Source organism: Fistularia commersonii, chromosome 20 (assembly GCF_037954325.1).
Source record: "Fistularia commersonii isolate RoL2024-O1a breed Wild chromosome 20, RoL_Fcom_v1.0, whole genome shotgun sequence".
NCBI classification, from domain to species: Eukaryota; Metazoa; Chordata; class Actinopteri; order Syngnathiformes; family Fistulariidae; genus Fistularia; species Fistularia commersonii.
Window position 1 is genome coordinate 6,287,843 of NC_141303.1, and position 17,744 is coordinate 6,305,586.

A 17,744-nucleotide genomic window follows, 5' to 3' on the forward strand; every position below is an offset into this window, starting at 1 on the left:
GGGACATGTAACCACATAGAAGCATATGGATATTCACAGAAATCAAGGTCTTTTCATTGTCTAAATATTCAACAAGAGTTAACACTTGCTGTTAATACAAAAATGGGGAAAACAGCCAATCTGGTTCTTTATACGTGTCACTCAAGCTTAGCCTATTTTACAAATCAAAAATTTTTAGGCATCTATGCCTTTTATCATGAGGCTGTATTCCTTTCCACTGGGTAACAATGAATCATCTTTACCTCCCAGGATTGTCTCAGTGAGAATGGATTTTGCTTATTGCAGATATCCTGCTTTTTATAGGTAATCCTTGCATTATTGGTTGCAGGATGAGTTGGATCACGTCTTTTCGTCAGTGACAGTGAGAATCACAGGGGTAAAGTCCACTTTCTCCGCTTGTGAAGACGTAAGCTGGTTATTTAAAGTCACTTTGGGGATTTATTTGTGGCTGTATCCTCATTATCCCTGCCTTCATTTACTCTTTGAGCCTCACAGTGGTTAGTACATACTGTAATTTACAACCTGTGCGTCCTTTTATAATACAAAATACTTGGTCTGTTTTTGATTGTAAAGGTGATGGAAAAATGTATTCTATAGCAGAATTATTGTTTCTTGTCAAAATCTGACTAACAACTCAAAATAATCTGCCCTAAATCAAAATGAGTCTTGCAGGTAGATATTGTGCAAAAAATATAAGTGATATAATAGACATGAAGAAATGGGATGCTTCTGGTTTTGCTAACAATGGGTTTGTGGACTGGGTCAACTCACAACACAATTTTAGCATTGCTAATTAAAACAAACAAACAAACAAACAAACAAAAAACAGACATTAAAAATGATATATTAAAAGTTTCCTCTCAAATTAGTTTTTTGTCTTAATATAGTTAGCACACATCGCACATCTCAATGTCTTTAAGACTCATTCAGCTCAGGATTATATCAAAATACACGGTTGCAAATAAAAAAAAAACATTATTAGAACCACACAGTCCTTCTGGTTTGGCTACTTTATTTACAATTACGGTATAATATCTGGAATATCTGGTGATTGTACTCTTGTAATCTTTTACTCAGTGCTATGTTTGACTCAAAATCTCAAGGATATCATTGATTATATTTTCTGTGTATGTGTGTGTGCGTTTACACACATTCATATATGTATATGCGTATATAAATAAATGCACATTTTTTTACAAATTGTATGTACATTTTCTCTTTCAGACCGGTGGAAACATGCAGATATACTGTGCGAGGTCTTCTGGATTGCGTAGGAGTTACCTCAGCATGATTTGTCACCGTTCACACAACGTGACGTGCCACCATCGTCTCTGCTACTGAGTCCATTCCTCATCCACAGGGGACACACTTCCATCGGACCAAAATGTCCTCCCACAAACACAACTTCCAGTGCTTCAATCCTGTGGGTGGTGAGGGCTCTCACAAGTTCTTCTGTCCCAAACCACATTACAACAGCAGACTTCCCAGGATCCCGCAGCATGGCATGATGGGGCGCCATGAACCTCCAGATGAATGCTATCTTTGCTCAGAGTACAGACACTCTCAAGCCCTGGAGGCGCTACAGACACAGGTCCCACCTTTGTATCAAACACCATATCAACACCATCATCTGCAGCAGTTTGCGCTCAGCAGGCCCGCCAGACCCGACGAGCCTCCGGTGGCGCATTGTGGCCACGAGCAGCATAACAATCATCACCGGTACAACAAGAAGATTGTGCTGCTGAAGAACAGCGATCCCTCATTCAAGAAGGCCATCGTCTTGAATCGCAGAGGCCTGCGCAGTTTGGGGCTTTTCTTGGAGGAAATTTCAGATCTCATGCAGTATCACATCAGGAAACTCTACACTCTGGAGGGGTGCAAGGTAAGGCCATGAACATCAGGCGATGAACAGATGTTGTTTCACATTCTTTTTTTTTTTTTTCATCACATAGTCCAGGAAGCTGATTTTTCAGGGGAAAAGTCTCTTTGACCTTGTGCAAAAACTTGCACCTGCATGATGATTGAATAATTTTTTTTCTTTTACTTAACCAGTGTGAAAGAGAGGCCTCTAGTGACAGCAATAGTTCTTAGCCTTATGGTTCAATAATTCTAAGAAGGAAAAGAAGAAGTGGAACAACCGTCTACATACCTAACTAAGTTAAACAAAAATGCCTTTCAATGAATAAATGACAAGATAAATGAATTCTACATTTATCAAAATCAGTTAACATTAATAACATTTATTAATTAATATGGAAATGATAGAGGGATACTCCCGCTCATATAAATTCTGCTTGTAATTCTCTGTCTCATCCATTAATCTAGGTCATGCCAGAGCTATTTCTGCAATAAAAGAAACGGGTCAATGTTAAAACTCCCCTGCCTTGATATAAGAGGCATCTCAGATATGTGTTTTGTACAATGGCAATAAATTATCTTCACCTGAGTGCCGTGTGAACAGACCTGAAGCCATTCATCTGCCTTTATCAACAGTTGATTTTAAATACAAAACTGCATTGTCATCAAACTGAATACAAAAGAGCAAAATAGAATCAGCAAAACCCTCAACATTTAGGCCCAGGTGTTTTCTCTGAGTTTGTTAGTTTTCTGTTAGGAGAGGGAGCACAGGCAGCAACATCCAGTCTGAAAATATAACTGCAGTTTTTTTTTTTTTTATGTTATTTTTGTGATTCTTTTCTGAGTTAGTGTCAGAGTTTGTCTTCTGAAGGCCTTAGTTCAGGATTTGGTTCTCACTGAATGTCAGCCGCTGTATTCGTTTATCAACGCTGTGGCGAGGCCTGCAGTTGTTGTCGATTGCCCGTATTAGGGCACTGGATAGAGAAGCCGCCAGCTGTCGGAAAACAGGTCAGCACACACCCTTCCCACTGGCAAGGCTAGATTAGAATCAGCAACTGAGGCTAATCATCTGTGAGACAAACGGATCAGCAATTATTTTGCTTCATTCCATTGTAAAAATTATACTGATGATTAATCTCTCATTTTTTTCATATCGCTTCATAAAAATGTCACATCGACAGGAGGGGGAAAAACGTCCATTTGGTGTTTATTTTTCAAAATGTAGCTTACAACACGGAAACCGTCTGTCCTCGGTTACGTCACTGTATTTGCAAAGACGTTCTGAAAACTTGCAGTTCTGCTGAGTGACGTACAGCACGGCTCCTTCAAGTAACAATGACAGTTCAACATTGCAAGACTGCACTGTCATCTGGTGGGATTTCTCAGGGATCATCCTGGATTAGGACATTTATCTTGTCTTGACTCACTGCTTGACTCCCTGCCTACTTTTGCATGGAATTAAAGCGCTCGTTTGCGAAAAGAGGAGACAAAGCCTTTAGAATCTTGATTTATTCTTAAGACCCCCATCATTTTCATTGATCACTGTTCACTTGGTTTGATTTTGTATAAAGTTTGTCTTTATTCATTTGTATGTCCTGCATTTCTCACTAAACAATAGAAAGTGTTGAATTTATTAGAGGAGCATCAAGATGCGGCCGATTAGTCAAAAAAACTGGCAAAAGGAACCACAACATTTGATTTAAATAGCATTTTTTTTCTGTGTTTTATTTTATTTTTTTGTCTAAACTCAATCATTTCTGTCCTGTTTTAGATTGAAAGCGTTCAAAGTCTCCTGCAGTGCCCGAGTGTTCTGGTCTGTGTGGGACGCGAGCCGTTTCACCCATCGATCCTTGAAAAGTTTCATATCCCTTCCGACGACAAGCTTCCAAAGCTCAGTGTAAAAGCTCGATCCACAGGACACAATGAAGGACAAGATGGTAAGAAAGAGATCGTTATTCAAGAAGGGCGTAATATAGGAATCACTTTTATAGTGATTTTATGACTATGTTTATGTATAAAATTGCAAAAGTATTTCTTTATTTCTAAATTGTGTGCCAATTTCCTGTGTTGTGCTTTTCTTTTTGTCTTTTCTGTGTTCCGATGGACAACCAAGCACTTTCTATGAAGAGGCAAGTCATCAAACCAAATGTGGAATCTGGCAGCAGCTCCATCCGACGCTCGGTTTCATCTGACAAGTCATTGCCGGATGGAACCGAATCTCCCGATGATCTCGCCTCCTGCCCTCACACTAGTGACGGAGTGATGGATGACGATATAGAAAAAGTCGTGCGAGTTAATAAGGATGGCAGTTTGTCCATGAAAATGAAAGTGCGATTTCGGCTACAAAATGCCGAAACATTGCATTGGTCAACAGAAGTAAGAAAGACCGTAGACAGAAACTGTGAGCACGTCCAAGGGCAAGTTAGTGATAGAAACCGTTCACAATTTCAATACGTCTCTCCTTGTGATCCTGAAGAGGCAAATGTCAGCAGGCAATATCAGAGCTATACTCAGGGGCTTCACTGTCCTCATTGCTGTGGTCACTGCCAGGAGTATGACATCTGGAAAAACATTCCTGGCACACATGGAGCGAGTCGTTGCATTCAAACCTCCAGCTCTAGCGCATCGTCACACACAATGGTCACCAGGAAGACGGTGGTCGAAGGCAGGCAAAGTGTGGCTCGATCGAGCGAGGACTATACAGAGCAAGTGGTGGAGGAGCAAACTTGCGTCCAGCAGACTCAAACGGTGGAGTGCTGCACCATGAGGAGCGAGACTGGCTCAACAAACGAGCTGCCACCTTGCGCACTGGAGAAATTTGAGGATGGTAAAGTTTCTCAGAATGATCAAATTAGTACCAAAACCGATGAAGAGCAAGAAGAAGGAAGCGATACAGGAAATGTTGATGTGGACGGAAGACCACAGAGTCAACATTCATCCGTCAGCCCTGTCAGTGGAGAATCAATGACTGCGGGGCAGTCCGGCAAGCTGAAGAAATCAAAGAAGTTACATGTTTGTCAGTGTGGAGCATCTGATGATACCGAGGGAGAAAAAGCAAACAATGCACAGAATGTAGAGACAGATGAAGTAATAAGAGAACAATCAAGTGCCATGTCAGACAAATCATGTGTCTCTGTCAGGTCAAATAAGTCTGAAGAAGTAGGGAACATGGAGCCTGAAAACATAGAAGAGACAAGACCCAAAAGTGCCATGTCAGTTCATTCGAATGCCTCAACAATATGCAAACCGGCTGTCTTAGATGTCGAAGAGAACGGAAAAGGGATGTGTGATGACAACGGTGTAGAAAATAGACCGTCGAGTTGTAAATCTGAGAAATCAGTTGAGACCGATTTGACCACTGAACAGCCTAAAACTGAGGAGGATGTTGACGAAGAGAGAACACCAAGTTCTTTTTCAGCAACGTCTCTTGCCTCTGCTAAATCAAGAGGATCTAGAGTCCATTTTCTTCCAAACAACGAAGAAGGTGGAGAAAATACTGCAGAAGAAACAACGAATGAATCTGGACAGAGAGCACAAAGTTCAATGTCAGAGAAGTCAAATGTTTCGACAAAGTCGAAACTGTCAAGAACCTCTGAACGGACACCTGAAGATTATTCTGAAGTGAGCATACATACCCCTGTCTCCTTTAAGTCAAAAGGATCGAATGAAATATCTGATGAAGAGTTGGAGACCGAGGAGGCTGGAGAAGAAGAAAATAAAGCGTCCAGCATCATATCGAATCGTTCTGGAAGGTCTCGTTCAAAAGCAACCAGTCCTAAAGACGATGGAAATACTGAAGAGAGGACATCTAGCTCACTGTCAGCAAAATCAGGAAAGTCTAAAACCCCTGAAAATGAGGAGTTATCAAATACAAATGAAGGGGAATTTGATAGTACTGAGGGGGCAACTGAAACTGTGGTGAGATCTCATAGTACTTTGTCAATAAAATCTGGAAAGTCAAATGCGTCTGTGAGGTCAAGGCAGTCTAAAACCTCGGAGTTTCCTGCTGAGGTTGGAAATGCTGAAGAGGTGACTGAAGAAAGACCACAAAGCTCGGTGTCAATCCAATCGGTAAAGTCGATGACGTCCTGTGTTTCCATTGAGGAAAATACTATGAAACATGATGAAGTTGAAGAGAGGCCATCGAGTTCCGTGTCACAAAAATCTGCGATGTCAAAATCATCTACACAGCACAGCAAGTCACGCAAATGTGAAAAGACATCAGGACGAATAAACGACGACGAGGAAAGAGCAAAAAGTGCAATGTCTGCAAAATCTGCAAATTCTAATGCCTCTGCAGTGTCTTCCAAGTCAAAATCTTCTCAAGTTGTTTTAAACCTTGATGATGGCATGCCTAAGGAGGGAGACGCTGAACATGAGGCCAGCCAGAGATCGCCAAGCTGCACGTCAAACAAATCAGCCAAATCACACACTTCAAGTAAGTCAAAACGCTGCGATGTCTCAGACCAAGAAGATGTCACGGAGCACGAGGAAGAGAGGGGGCCTAGCGTGCTGTCCGTAAAATCAGAGCGGTCGCACAGGTCGGCCTCGTCAGCCAAATCGAAACGGTCAGGTATTTCCACCAAATCTAATATGTCAAAGCCTGGTGATATTTCAGCAAAAGAAAATACTTTGAGTAATGCAGAACACGAAGAAAGACCCCTGAGCAAAATGTCAGGAAAATCCACTAAATCTCGAGCATCTATGAAATTAGCGACTGATTCTGAAAATATTGTTTCGGGGGAGGCGACAGAGGAAAGAGCGCAAAGCTCGATGTCGGCGCAGTCAGCTGAGACGAATGTATCGTTGAAATCAAACAGGTCAAAATGCTCCGCTCGCGTTCCAGTTGAGGAAAGCTTCGAGAGCTTCAACGAAGGGTGCGACATTGAGCAAAGCGAAGAAAGACCCGCAAGCTGCTTGTCGTCCAAATCGGTCCAGTCGAGTGCGTCGGACATATCGATCAAATCTTCAGAACGAGCGGCCAGTGCTCTGTCTGCGAAATCTGCGAAGTCACGGGTCTCTACAAAATCTGTGAGATCAAAAATTTCAGATTTTCAGATGCCAGAGGGAGCTGACGTTACCGAAGAGAGAATCGTTGAAGGGGAAAGTGAAGGCAGAGCAATAAGCTCAATGTCCGCCAAATCTAATAATTCAGTGAGATCGAAATGTTCTTCTTCTGTTCTAATGAAAGACGTGTCCGATTGCGTTGGTGAAATGGAGCAAATCGAAGAAAGAGCTTCGAGCTGTATGTCAGCTAAATCGGACCAGTCACATGCTACTGAACTGTCTGTTAAATCTGCAGAAAGAGCAACCAGCGCTTTGACAAATACATCTTCAAAATCACATATCTCAACTAAATCTGTAAAATCAAAAACTTCTGAAAATTGCTCAGAAAAAGATGCTTCCATTACTGACGAAGTTGAAGAGATAACTTCAGACAGAGTTCAAAGTAATATGTCAGTCAGGTCAGAAAAATCAGCCAAATCAAGTGTTTCTGTAAAATCGAAAAACTTGAAAGTTGCTGACATTTCCTTGGAAGATGATGCTGACATTCAAGAGAGAATTGTTGAAGGAGAGAGTGAGGGAAGAGCTGCGAGCCCAATGTCCGTCCAGTCGGTAAGGTCGACTGTATCTGCAAGATCCAGTAGATCTAGACGCTCCGCTCAGGTTGAAGCCCAAGACGTGTCAGAGTGTTCCGATGGAACGAACGAGAGAGAGCAAACTGAGGAAAGAGCATCGAGAAAATCAGCCGCGTCACCCGTTTCTGAAATATCGATTAAGTCTGCAAAAAGTACAAAAAGTGCTTTGTCAACTAAATCCGCGAAGTCATTGAAATCGAACGCATCGGAAAATCGTTCGGGAAAAAACACGGATGTTTCTGATAAAGACGATAGCGTAAAGGAAAGTGATGAGAGAGTGATCAGTTCCATGTCAGGCAAAACTGCTGAGTCAGCTTTGTCTACGAAGTCAAAAGGACGGGACGGCCCGGCTGCGGAAAATACATCTGATCATGAAGAACATGAAGAAAGAGCGCAAAGTAATAGATCGGTCAGATCGACAAAATCGGCAAAGTCAAATGTTTCAGTGACGTCACAGAAAGATATTTCCTCCGACCGCAACGCTGAAACCCTTGCGGAGGATCAGGAGGATAGACTCAGTGACATCAGGTCAATGAGTTCAATGTCAATTCATTCAGTCAAGTCAAATTTGTCTGCAAAATCAAGGAAGTCTAAAGCTTCAGTTGATGCTTCGGCTGACGATGGCTCGGCCCGGCCAAAGTCGCAAGTCTCTAAAAAATCAAGGAAGTCAAATGTGTCTGAAGTTCTTTCTGATGCCGATACTCCAATGGAGGGAAACGATGAAGACGAAACCTCTGATAGAGCAGAGAGTGAAATGTCGGCTAAATCTGCAAAGTCAGCCATTTCGTCAAAATCGAATAAATTGACACCCTCAAATGTTCAAAGCGGTGACACTGCTTCCTGTGGTGATGATGTAGAAAGAGCTCCGAGCAATAGATCGGTCAAATCTGCAAATTCGTCGAGATCCAATGCGTCTAAATCTTCTAAGAAATCAAAGGTTTCTGAAACGGTTTCTGAAAACTGCACAGAAATTGCTGAGAAATTAGGGAGCACTCAATCAGCTCCATCTGAGGCCGTGGCTGAAGAGGAAAATGAAGACAACACAAGTTGTGTGTCGGCCAATTCGGCCCTGTCAAATTTGAAATCTGCTATTTCTGAGGAAAATATTTCTACGGTTGGAGGAAATGAAGAGCGGGTACCTAGTGCAATGTCAGCAAAATCAAATTATTCAAAAAAGGACTCTCCAGCATGTGGCAACAGTCATGAAGGAGAAACACCTGAAGAAAGAGCTGAAGTGATATCTCCAAGCAACGCATCAACCAAATCAACAAAAACTAACGCTTCTGCCTCATCCAGAAGTACAACAGCCCATGAGAGTCTTTCACAAGAAAACAAAGCAAACCATGAAGAGACAGAAGACAGACCGGTGAGCGCTTTGTCAGCGAAATCGAAAAGATCCGCCAAATCAGCGCAATCGAAAACGTCCAACATAGGTGAGGAAAATAATGACGATCCAACGGAGAGAGCCCCGAGTACTGTCTCCATTAAATCAACAAAATCAAGAAAATCTAATTCTACAGCAGTATCAAAGCAGTCTGCAGCCTCTAAACCCCCCGCGGCAGATGACGCTAATCTCGCTGGTGAAAACGCGGAAGATAGAGCAATGAGCTCCATGTCTGCCAAATCAGCAACTTCAGTTGTGTCATCAGTCTCTGCAAAATCAAACAATAAAGAAAGCGGGGTTGATTGCGCAGTAACTGAAGAGAGAATAGCGAGTCCTGCGACGGCTGAATCATTCAAGTCGGAAATATCATCGGTAACGTCAAAAAAATCCAAAATATCTGAACGGACGGCCGAAATGCAAACTGAGGATGAAACAAAAAGCATAGTGTCGGTAAAATCAAATCTCTCTTCTAAAACGAAAAAGTCCAACATTTCTGCAGTTGCTTCAGGATCGGGGCGGGAAATCCCCGCTGTCGCAATTGAGGAATCTGATGACAGATCAACAACCGCCCTGTCGTTGAAGTCCGACTTATCGGAACGCTCAAAAAAGACTTCAGAAATCAAAGGGAAACAAACTGAGGGACGGACAAAAAGTTCCTTATCCGTAAAATCGAATCTCTCCAAGAAATCTAGGAAATCAAAAGAAGCCAATAGTGTAAGTGATGCTGATAATCAATATATGATAAAGAAATCTACTGGCAGTGATGTTTCTGCTGACAAGAATACTCCTGAAATCATGCATGAGGAAAATGCAGCTACAACTAATTTATCCAGTGATGATGTTGTCAAAGAGTCTCAAGCCACTGAAGATAAATCTAACACAACAAATGGTCCTTTAGAAGCTGCCGATGATAACAAAAGTGGTTCAAGCCACAGAGGCGACGCAGACAACACAGAACTAGTTCCATCGAACCTACCTAACGCTTCCCCCGCTGAGGTTGTCAATGAATGGCTGAAAAAAATTCCGGCGGACAGTGAGATCTTTAACATAGAGGAATTAGCTGAGAACAGCGATGGACAAAAAACAGCTGAAAAAGTGGAGGAAACAATCAGAGGGGAGGATAAAGGCGACGATAACTCTGAAGCTGGAAATATAAACGATACAAATGAAGAAACTGTAGAATCTGATCAGAAAAATGAATCTCAAACGACCACAGAAGCACCTAAAGAAGATAACGAATCCGAGAGGGACGAGTACTCAAAAATGTTTCAGTCGTCTGTTCAGGTAATGAAAGTCTTACTGAATCCAAAACTGGACCGATGTAACAGTTTACCGGAAGTTTCCTCAGTTTATGGACGCAAACTAAGCACCTCGGCCAGAGGTCTCTTGGATTGCCTTGTGAAGTTGCAATTAATAGATCATGACCCTAAAAATGCGAATGAACAAAATGAGCGATACCTAGAACTAATGAATATTCTTCAGTCCCTTTGGCTCTGCGAACCTCAAGACAACGGACATTTGATACACAAGGACGATCACCAATCCACCAACGATGAGTTCAATCAGACTTCGTCTTCTGGCGTGGACGTCAACAGCGGCTCCACAGGCTCGGGGAAGAGTAGTGATGGCGTGAACGGCGATGTGACTCAACTCCAACATACTACAGATACATTAAACAGAATACAAGAGCTTCACGAGGCTGAAGCAGATCCGGACGCTCAATGGACATCTGAGCAAGAAGTAGTAGCTTGTGAGGAAAAACAAAAGGGAGATGATCAAGCAACAGATGTGACCATTAGAAGTAATGAGAGTCCAAAAGAGCTTCCTGAAACTCCACCGTCCTCAAACAACAGCTCTGGGAACGACAGCAGTAGCCAAAAGGTTGTCGAAACAGAATGTCCGGGGGACACCAGCTCCGAAAATACAGTAGATGCTGATAGATTGACCGCTGAAGATACCGATCCTATTTGGGTGTTAACTTTGTTGACTAATATTGAAAAGCAGTTCATGACACATTATGTCAACGCAATGAAAGAGTTCAAAGTCCGCTGGAATCTGGATGATAACGAGCAGCTCGACCAGATGATACATGAACTTAAAGATGAGGTCCATCACAAAATTCAGAAAAGTATAAAGAGAGAACTGTCGAAAATACAAAGAAAAGTAGGTTTTCCGAGACCCCCGAAAGATGCGATGCCTTCATCGGAAGCAGACGACAGGAGACGAAGGCTGAAGACAAATCGCATACGAACAGAAAAAAGTGATGATTCAGCAACGGGCACGTCATACAGTGACCAACGCAACGAAACTGAAGACGAATCCTGTCCGTGTGACACGTGCATAAAAAATGAGAGTGACGCAAAAGTTGCGGAAGCTGTCGTAGAAAAGGTTATTTCCATCGCTGTTCATGAAGTGAAAGAGGATGCAGTTAAACGTAATAGCATTGTTGAGGAAGCTCAAGAAGAGTCACCAACCGAGGACACCGAGCCCGTCGAAATCGATGCAGGTGTGTTGGACGAAGACGCTGCTGAGTCGGCCAAATCTGAACAACATCAATCTCTCGAGGAAGAAATAGGAGGTGAAGAAGTGGGAGAAGAGGGTTGTGAAGATGATCTTCAGGAATGTATAGATGCCTCCTCAAATACAAATGCAGAAGAAACAATAGAAGTCACCACAATATTAGAAGATACATTCCCACAACAAGCAGATGGCAGCATTCCTGCAGGAGATAGATCTGACGCAAGTGATGACAAGTTGACCCAAAATGATGATGAAAATGACGTCGCACTAAATGAGGCTGATGAGGTTCTAGAAATGCTAGATGGATCTGATGAAGGAGAGGATGCGGATAAAGAGGTGGTTGATAATGAGGATTCTGTAGATGCATACTCAAAGGAACCGGACGAAGATGAGAATCATCTAAGTGGAGAAATTACTGCTGCGAGTGAAGATGAAGTTCAGGCAGGGGAGGATGAAATCACTGCACCCGAAGATATGAATGCAGAAGAGGATGAAAACAGTGAGGAGGAGATTCTTGCCACCTGTGCAGATGAGAGCAATGACCCCATTGAAGAAATATCAATGGAAGCCACTGAAGAGGAAACCGCTGAAATAGCCGAGGAGAAAAACATGGCTGTCACAGATGAATCTAAAGAGGACCCTGGTGACATCAGTGAAGCTGAAGACATGATAGACGTGACAAACACAGGTCAAGATGAATCTTTCAAAGAAGAATTTGATGATGAAGGAGAGACTGCTCCTATGGAACAGGAAGAGGAGGCGTCAGAAAGCGAGGAAGAAGCCGTAGTTGAAAATGACGTCGTCGGTAACTCGATAGAAGAAGGGGATTTAACATGTGCGGATGAAATCAACAAAGACGAGGATGAAGAATCAGAGGCGGCCGCCGATCGTGATAAAGATGAAGCTGCTGAAAATATCGAAATGGATGAAGCTGAAGATGATACCGCAGAGGAAAATGATATTACTGCTTCAAGCGAGGATGAAGTTGAACGTAATGACAGGGCCGAGGAGACCTACGACGAAGCTGCGACCCAAAATGAATCTGTTCGAGAGGTGGGGGCAGCAGCTGCAACTGAAGGTGACACAGTTTTAACAAAAGAAACGGCTGTCACTAGTGAAGATGAAGCGAACGAAGAGGCCGTCGAAGCCGACGAGGCCGAACAGTCCGACGTAGCGGCTACGAGTCAAGAGGAATCTGAGGGCTCGGCAACGGCTGATGACGCAGCAACGAGCGATGAAAGTGAAATCGTGGCTGATGAAGAAGAAGCAGACGCTGAAAATGCTGAACAAAATGACGTTACAGAGGAACAAGAATCTGAGGAAGAACTGCCGGCTTCTAGTGTAGATGAAAATGAATCCGAAGAGAAGGAACCGACAGAAGCGGCAGAAACAGAAGATGAGGCAGTTTCAGCCAAAGAGGCGGATTTAATAAGAGAAGAATCAAAGGAGGAGCCCGATGAAAACGCAAAAGTTGAAAACATGGCGGCCACTAGTCAAGATGAAGCTGATGAAGAGGAGCCGGAAGAGTTTGGAGAGAGCGGGGATTCGGCGACGAGTGATAAAGGTGAAGCAAGTGAAGCAGGAGACACGAAATTGGAGACGGAGGAAGAAAATGACATCGCATCGGAAGAGGGTGATGCCACGGCTGTTGATGAATCCGAGAAAGACGAGCCCGTCGAATCAGGGACGGGCGACGATCTCTCTTTGAGCGACAACGAAGAATCTGCAGAGAACGATGAGGTTGAAGAGACGAAGGATGAAATTGCAGTAGCGAGTGACACAGCTGTCACAAGTGAGGATGAAGCTGCGGAAAACGCGGAAGAGGAAGCCGATGTCGCAGCCGACGGAGACGCAAATGAGGATGGAGACTCTCAGGCCAGCGGTGAAGATGAGGCTGGATCGGATGGAAATGAACCAGAAATAACGGCAACGACAGAACACGAGCCGTTATTAACTACAGATGAGGAGGTCATAGATAAAGATGAATCAAAGGACGAGCCGTGTGAAGCCACAGAGGCCGAACAGTCTGACGCGGCAGCGACGAGCCCGGAAGAATCCGAAGAAAACGAAAATGATGATAAAGGAGAGACCGAGGATGAAAATGCGTTAGAAGAAACCAGTGTGGCTGACACGGATAAAAAGGCAGCTGTGAATGAAACCGAATCTGAAAAGAACGAACACGAATCAGGGATGTCTGGTGATGCTGCTTCACTCAGTGAGCATGAAACTACAGAGAGGGATGATGAAGCTGGAGAGAATGAAGATGAAAATGATGTTGAAAATGACAACACAACGAAAGAGGAGGATTCAACAGCTTTGACTGAACAGGAAACCGACGGCTATGAGCCTAATGAAACAGACACCGTTGAAGACGTCCCAACGAGTGACAACGGTGAAGACGATGAAACGGAAGAACCCGAGGATGGAAAAGGTGTTTCAACTGAAAATGAAGATGAAGCTGAAGATGACGATGCAAGTGAGGATGAAAATGCAGAGACGAGTGACTGTCCAGCAGAGGAGGAGGATGCGGCGACTCTGAGTGGAAATGACTCTGACAACAATGAAGCGCAACCAGGGGAGGCTGATAATGTGGCCGCAAGTGACGAATGTGAAACAACAGAAAATAATGAAGGGGGAGAAGATGAGGATGAGAACGCTGAAGGAAATGACAACCCGGCAGAAGAGGATGAGACAGCATCTGGGACAGATCCTCAGTCCGGAGGGCATGACAGTGAATCAGGAATGGATGATGATAAAGCCAACGCTAACATGGATGGAACCTCTGAAAATGATGATGCAGAAAAAGAAGATGGAGTTGAAAATGACAGTGAATCTTTATCCGAAAACGCAGTGGAGGAGGATGACAAGGCCGATCTTGCAGGGCATGAAACTGACACAGATGCCGCTGCGGAAGAAGACGAGCCACATGAGGAGGACGCCGGTAAAGAAAAACACGCGTCAAGTGAAGATGAAGTGAAAGAAAATGAAGAAGTTCCCATAGCCGATGATAAAAATGGCACAGAAGACAAAGAAAACACATCGGAGAATGAATCTCAATGTGAATCTGATGAAGAGCAGTCTGAGAAATCGGCAGACATCGAGGAACCTGCAATCAATACAGACAGCGATTCTGCCGAGAATATAGAAGAAGTGGACACAACGGGGATTGATGCTTCTACAGAAAAAGAGACCACAGATGAGGACGTGGGCACTGCTGACGCCGTCTCAACAACAGAAAGAGATAATTCGAGCGGAGAGGAAATCAGCGGTGCCGAGGCAGATATCGAAGAAACCACGACAGAAGTTGCCGGGGAGCAAGAAAGTGCTGGCGCGACGTCCGACAACGAACCAGAGGAGGGAAGCAAGACATCAACCGTAGATGAACAGGAGTCTGCCATCAATGAACAGGATACGAATGAGAGCGATGGAGAAGATCCTGCAAAAAATCAATCAGAGGAAGATTTGCTGGAGGGCAAGATTGAAAATGAGATCTCCGATGTTAAAGACGATAACGCGTCGGTGGAGGCCGAAGCGTCCATCGATGAGAATGTTCGGGAAGAAGCGGTGTCAACTGCTGAAGATGAGGACGATAATAAATGTACTTGTGAGGAGGAATCATCGGGAGAAGCATCGGGTGAAAATGAAGAAGAGGGAGATGCTGAAAATGAGAGTGCAGGTGGAGATTGCTCTGAGGCTGCAACAACAGGAGAGGAGCGAGATCAACAGTGTGAAACGGAGGGGGCAGAGCAACCTGAAAAGGAAGCAAGTGAAATCATTGAATGTGATGGTGGAGAAGAAACGGCATCGGACAGCTTATCTGGTGAGGAAGAGGTTGGGAAAGCAAAAACAGGAAGAGGAGAAACCTTTAGGAGCACGGAAGGTGAATCTGATGGCAAAACTGAAAGAAAAGACGAAGAATCTGTGAAGTTTCAAAGTGAAAATGGGGAACTTCCAGATGGAGGGTCTGAGGAGGATGAAGAAGTTGAGGAGAATTCTAGCAATAATCCTGATGAAGATCAACAAATATGCCGGGAAAATGGGACGACCGAGAAGCATCGTGAGGCGGAAGACCGGGCAGATTCAGAGGTGGATGGGGAGAAAATATCCTCGGATGAAGATAATCAACAACCAGACATAAATATCACACAATGTGAACACATCAACATTCGAAATGGAAGTCAGGAGAACGAGGGCGAGGTAGAAGTATTTGGGAAAGAGAAGGAAAAGTACGAGTTGCCTATTAAAGCCTGGAATGTGAACCAGGGAGAATCGGCTGATGGAGAAGATGAAGCAGAGGATTCCGAGGAAGAAACCGACGACGGCGAGAAAGCTTGTGTCCCTGGCAAGGCTGAAAATCAAGAAGCAACCGAAACTGAAACTAAATTAATCCCTTTTAATACTTTGTCTAAAATTAGCGCAGAATCCGAGGAAGGAGTTTATGCTGATGTAGAAGATTCGGAGACGGAGATAAACAGTAAAGAGAGTTTGAGTCAGTGAACGAGCGCGAGGCTGAATGTTGCACCCTCAGGAACTGAGCGTCTCTCTGCCAAAGCTCAGAAATTCCTCTGTTCAGAGAGCGAGATACAGGAGGAAGTGGAGTGAGAAAATGATAAGGCAGCTATTACTGATGTCATTCTGGTTATTGCTCGATGAAGTTGACTCGTCGGGAGAAACACAACCGCTGCTCGTTCAGCTGTGTGGAAACGGAAAGGGGACACTTTGAAACTTGAAATATGACTGTACTGTATGTAGGGTATTTCTTTACAGTTTGTGCAGAACTTACTTTTCTTTCATCCATATTGAATAGATTAGTATATGTTACAAATTGCCTACTGCAATTTTGATCAATAAATGCAACTGGAATAAAATGATTAAGTAAACTTTGCTTTGAAATATTCAGAGTCTGCAAATGTTAAAATAATATCATATATGTTCAGATGTAATAGACTCCTATATACTTACATTAACTCAATATTTCATGCAGGATTGATCAAAAGTACTTTAAGGACATTTGAAAAGTAAAGCCAATAATTATAGTTAATGGTGTACCTTTATGTAAAGCCATTGACATTGAAGAAGACATTGAGACTATTTCTTTTCAATGTTTCATTATAAGTTGTCATCCAAAGTATTTTACTACTGGATGCAAAGAGGCAATGGCGGTTAACAAAACGAGACATTCAATTTTAATAGAAAAAAATATTTGCAAACTACATGTACATATAAGATAATAAGCCAAGGTCTTTGCACAGTAGTAAAAGTCATGACAGGGTTTTAAGCATCAGGACATACCCCATTGTTCTGTGCTGTAGACCATTCAGCAGTGTTTATCAGTAAGGGAAATGCATTCTTTTCTGTTGTACATGGGTTATTACTTTTCCTGAATGTACCGTACACAATGTGTGAAATAAAATGCATAAAATGAATACCTTATACACGTTATTTGCTATTCCTTTAAAGCACATTACAGACATTCGCCAGGTTTTAATGTGGTTTAAACTGCAAAATAGCCGAAAATTTAAGTCACCCTATGTATAACCAGCTTCGGTGGAAAAGTAGGGTGGATGGGTGCATTGTGCCCCATTAGATGGACCTGATGGATGTTCCTTTCTCTGACTTTCTAGCTGCGGTCTCCTGTGTAGGGGTGACATACATAATTGGTGTCACACTGACTGAATGCATAACAGCACAATAAAGGTGCAGGGATATCTTGTCATGAAGCTTTTCGAATCTGTGTGACTGCATGTGATCACAACTAGCTACAACTCGCTGCTCACGTCGTCTTAGACTGAAAATTTGTTTTTTTTTGTGCTCCAATACAAATACATAAAAATAATTTAGTAAACAATTAAGGAAAAAAAATCCACACTGAACTACACCATAACAGATGATAACAGATATTACTTTATGAACATTATGAAGGGCAACTGTCGGAGAGCTAATAATATTAATGATAATATAAACAGTAGTTTTACTCTTGTAGTTTTAAAATTGATTTTGTATTTGCCATAATATTTCCTGAAATTGTACTTTTGAAGCTTGTTAATTATGATTTAAGCAGTATATGCAATACAATAGAAAGATGATATAAGTTGTGAATGTGTGTGTGTATGTGTGTGTGTGTGTGCGTGTGTATTCAGTTTATGTGGTCTCCATTTCGGGGCTACCATAATGCTGATGTGGTTGATTTCATTGATCCGGTTTTGTTTTGTATACAAACGTTAACTTGTTTATGCTGCCCTCAAGTGGATCCCCAAAAAACCAACTGATCAGTCCTGAGAAAGGTCTTTGGTCCTGTCAGGCAATTTGTTATAACTTCTGAGTGGTCAAAATATGGTTACGTC

General features: G+C 42.9%; 1 protein-coding gene across 1 annotated transcript; it reads left to right on the forward strand.

Annotated features, from left to right (window-relative positions):
• The first annotated feature begins 1,384 nt into the window (after positions 1 to 1,384).
• rp1l1b (rp1 like 1b) lies at positions 1,385 to 16,821 on the forward strand. Its single transcript, XM_086167586.1, has 4 exons — positions 1,385 to 1,882; positions 3,629 to 3,808; positions 3,985 to 6,493; positions 6,572 to 16,821. Exons 1-4 carry the CDS (start codon positions 1,385 to 1,387, stop codon positions 15,895 to 15,897), a joined length of 12,513 nt encoding a protein of 4,170 aa, XP_086023712.1. The 3' UTR covers positions 15,898 to 16,821.
• The last annotated feature ends 923 nt before the right edge of the window (positions 16,822 to 17,744 follow it).

Excerpts from the sequence above, each read along its gene's own strand:
- rp1l1b (XM_086167586.1), top strand. The coding sequence starts at position 1,385 with ATGTCCTCCCACAAACACAACTTCCAGTGCTTCAATCCTGTGGGTGGT. Across the intron at positions 3,809-3,984 it reads AAGATGGTAAGAAAGAGATC|AGGCAAGTCATCAAACCAAA; the intron begins GTTATTCAAGAA and ends CTTTCTATGAAG. Across the intron at positions 6,494-6,571 it reads AGCAAAAGAAAATACTTTGA|CGACTGATTCTGAAAATATT; the intron begins GTAATGCAGAAC and ends CTATGAAATTAG.